The following is a 1,924-nucleotide window of genomic DNA, read 5'->3' on the forward strand; positions in this document are numbered from 1 at the left end:
TCCCTACATCATGAAACTCTGCTTCTCGTCGTCGCGCACCATACCCACGAGCTTCCCACCCAGCAGCGGCAGCGCGTCGAGCAATTCCGCCGGTAATGGCCACGTCAAAATGCAGCAGGACTCGGAATAGAACGGCGAGGTCCAGGGCCAGCAGCGTCAGCGTCAGCGCCAGCGCCCCTCACTCGCCGCCCTGCACCCGTTGTGTGCCCCCGCGACGGCGGGCACGGCCCTGCACCCCGCAGCCGCAACGATAACATTATCCCCGGTCCTACCGCCGCCACCGCCAGTACCACCACCTTTACCGCCGCCCACCTGTCTCCTAATAGCCACCCCGACCCTTTATCCGACCGTACCTCCACCTCCCCCGCCCCCATTACCCACTTTCTGGCCCTATTGATGTGGTGGGCCCATCCACTAAACGGGTGAGACGAACGCGCGCGCCAGCGAGATCGGGTGAGAACGAACCTTCCGTACACGGGCAGAATAATCGGAACATCGATTGTCGCGGCGAAAGAGAAATTATACATCGTAACGATATTAATTTTCGATTGAACGCGACATATCGGTAGAAAAACTGATCGATTCTCCCGCGGGTCTACTGGACTCCTAAAGAAGGATTTCGTGTACCTGGGGCAGGTTGTCCTAGATACGATAGGGATCTTCGCCGTCGCGGTCGAAAAGTTGGGAAAATTGCCGATGACATAGTGTGTAACTCGGCACCGTGATAGTGCCGGGTCCCACCAGAAACAATTGTCAACGCGGATCAGACATGGTATTCGGTATTCGACGACAGTTGCGGTAAGTACGACGACATATCGGTGGCGGCATCGCGACGCTAGTGTTGGAGTCGCGAGGATTTTTCAGTCAACGATTCACAATCCTCGCAACGACGTCGTGCTTCATTCCCGGAGACTCTGTATATAGCTCGGAGATCAGTGGTCTCCGGCGCGCATACACATATCAAGGGCTTGGAAGTAAACCGGTACGCTTCGCGAGGAGCTACGCGCGCACGATCATCATTGAAATTTCACTCTCAAGGAATCGATGTGGATTGATGAGAAATTTTTTTTTTTTTAATGAAAGCTCTTTCAAGCAAGGCTGAACCATTTCATAAGATAGACGATTTAAAGAAGATTGAATCGAAGAGAAAAAAAAAAAGAAATTTCCTAGAAGGTGAAGGAAAATAACATTACGTTAACTAAAAGATAGGTCGAAGAAGATGGAATGACTTGAAGAAATCGTTTTAGAAAAAAAAAAACAACTCACGAAAAGTCTATTTCCTCGAGAAGAAGAATAGTCCGAGGAAATTTGATTCTTCTCAAACATCTAAAAGCATGATCTATCAAAAAAGAAACTGTTGAAAGGAGATGGCACCTTCTTAGAATGACTGGAAGAAGATGGAAAACTATCGGGAAATGGACAGATTGAACAAGGTAAAATTCTTTTTGGTGGTAGCGGAATGGCTCGAAGACGGTCTAACTTCTTCGGAAGAAGAATCATCCGAGGAAGATCGAATCTCTCAGAAGAGGGGCAGCTGGAAGATTGAAGACCGTCGGAGACAATCTTCTCTGAAGACCGCGGGTTCCGAAACCTGGAGTGCGAAAAGTGCGAAATCCGTTGTGGTTGCTCGTGAAGCAGACAGGTGGGCGCTGCTTCCGCGAAGCCCGGACGTATATATGATGTCTCACGACCGCGACGAGACGCTCTCTCGCTCGCTCGTTCGCTCGTATTTACGGTCGACTTATCTTAAATCCACGTGCGCGATGCACGACATTAATTCTGAAACCGAGGCACGTGCTCCTCGATGACCATACTTTGTGGGATCCAATAAAATGAACCGGAGATTTCTTGGCGACCACTTATTAAACATGGGATACAATTTAAGAGAGTGTTCAGAAGATGATCTGAATCATTCGTGTTTTTC

The 1,924-nt window shown here is 49.6% G+C and overlaps 1 protein-coding gene across 2 annotated transcripts in view; it reads left to right on the forward strand.

Moving 5' to 3' along the window:
* Positions 1-1,317, forward strand: part of LOC115245844 (heterogeneous nuclear ribonucleoprotein L) — a 149,643-nt gene extending 148,326 nt beyond the window's left edge. For both annotated transcript variants that reach the window (XM_029824336.1, XM_029824338.1), the window contains one exon: positions 1-1,317. In XM_029824336.1, the coding sequence (XP_029680196.1) occupies positions 1-130 (130 nt within the window). In that variant the 3' untranslated portion in view covers positions 131-1,317.
* The last annotated feature ends 607 nt before the right edge of the window (positions 1,318-1,924 follow it).

This window comes from Formica exsecta, unplaced genomic scaffold (genome assembly GCF_003651465.1).
Source record: "Formica exsecta isolate Colony F162 unplaced genomic scaffold, ASM365146v1 scaffold1327, whole genome shotgun sequence".
In the NCBI taxonomy this organism is placed as follows: domain Eukaryota; kingdom Metazoa; phylum Arthropoda; class Insecta; order Hymenoptera; family Formicidae; genus Formica; species Formica exsecta.